General features: G+C 38.8%; 1 protein-coding gene across 1 annotated transcript; it reads right to left on the bottom strand.

Annotated features, from left to right (window-relative positions):
* Window positions 1-203: 203 nt before the first annotated feature.
* LOC119429944 (protein phosphatase 1 regulatory subunit 12A-like) lies at window positions 204-1,292 on the bottom strand (the record flags this gene model as incomplete). The annotated part of the gene is made up of 4 exons (XM_037697432.1): window positions 204-298; window positions 439-513; window positions 593-737; window positions 1,133-1,292. Coding segments are annotated over 4 exons (475 nt in total), but the record flags the coding sequence as incomplete, so codon positions are not given.
* Between the last annotated feature and the right edge of the window lie 464 nt (window positions 1,293-1,756).

Raw genomic sequence — 1,756 nt, 5'->3', positions numbered from 1 at the left:
ATATATTTCTGGGTTGTCAGCTGTGACGCTTTATATATATATATATATATATATATATATATATATATGTTACGATGAAGAGACATTTATGGATTTTTCCACTTATTATGACATTTTTGGACTGATGCGACTTATATGGCGGTGCGACGGATACGGCGGAAAATATGATATTTCAGCGCAATACTTCCACTGAAACCTTTTACCTCTTGAGTGGTTGTAGTGACTGGTTGTTGTCCCCTGTGGTTGTTGTTGTTTCAATCAAAGGAGATTTCTTAACATCTTTCTTCTCATTCATCAGCTGAAATTAAAACAACACAAAAAAAGCAGGACACTTAATACATTCTGGTACCTGATTTTCTCTGATTTACTTGTCCAAGCTGATTGAGATGCACCGTGCTGATAGAACATTTGATCCAATAAGGATTCAGACGAACTCACCAGATTTTGTTTCTTTTGTAGCTCTTCTAAGTATCCCAGAACGTCTTCATCTGCTACATCTAAAGCGGTCTGGCCCTGAGGAAAAGACGTAAAATATAAGTTAATGATTGCACCGCACTTCTTGAGGAGTTTTCTTACCATTCTAGTTGCTCACCATTTTATTAACAATGTCCATGTCACATAGATTCTCCACCAGTATCCTACACGCCTCCTCTTTGCCCCAGTGTGCTGCTGCATGTAGAGGAGTCCAGCCATCATTGTCCTTAATATTTACATCATACCCTGCTTGGATTAAAAGCCTGCACAATGAGCAAACAGATTTGAAAGTGCTGGGTTAGTTCAACAAAAATATAATCCAGCTTTTTAAATTATGGACAGACAATGTTCTCAATCACTTAGCAAAGCTGAATGTGAAACTACAAGTGATGCCGTTGCTGTTACGGGGCAAACATTAAGTCTCTAATAGTTGTGGTAAACATCATGGATCTTAAAAGAATTGACGGCAGCTCAAGTTGTTGGCTGGCTTCCCAGAACAGACGGACAGGCTACTGCAGTTCCTACTCTCGAGCTGCGTAGCTGTCTTAACAGTTCACAGAAACAATGTCACAACAACGCAATATGACAAGGTGCAAAGACCAAGATAAGTCTGGTACCAGAAAATATAAACTAAGGTGAAATCCAGAGCACGGCTTACTTTAAAACCTCCACGTATCCTTTTGCAGCAGCTACATGAAGCGCCGTGCCTCCAGATTTTGCATGCCGGGTGTCCTGGATTTGACCACTATTGAGCCACTGCCGAGCGTCCCTAAGCATGATCCGCTCCTCCTCTTTTCGGGCCGCCTCAATATCTAAGCCTGGAGACAAAAACAGTTGATGCCGTAAAACTGATATCCAGGAATTTACACTTTTACACACTTTACAATTTACACACAATCTGCCTCTTTTAAAGAAAGAGGCACAATTACATAAATATATTTGTGAGATGTATTTATCTTACACGCTAAAAAGTGGCATGTGTTAGTTTCTAAGGAGTAGAGTAGCGAAAATTTAATGTTGGCCATTTAAGGAATGAGATAAATTAGTACACCTAATCCCAAATTAGCAGCCAATATACAAGACTAAATCAGTACCCAGCATTTAAATTAGGAATATTTATTCTAGATTTAGCTCCAGCTGGTATGCTGTTATTTCAGAACAAGTAAATTTGCACATCTTTACTGAGACTTATTTCCCCCCCCCCTTTACTTAAATACACATCACCTTTTAATCCAAACAGCAGCTACAGCATTAAACAGAAAAATACAAATAAAACTAGAAA

This window comes from Nematolebias whitei, unplaced genomic scaffold (genome assembly GCF_014905685.2).
Source record: "Nematolebias whitei isolate Nwh7 unplaced genomic scaffold, NemWhi1 Nwh_scaf_11648, whole genome shotgun sequence".
Taxonomy (NCBI): Eukaryota; Metazoa; Chordata; class Actinopteri; order Cyprinodontiformes; family Rivulidae; genus Nematolebias; species Nematolebias whitei.
The sequence above is the reverse complement of the archived record's forward strand: the minus strand, read 5'-3'. Positions and strand labels throughout refer to the sequence as shown.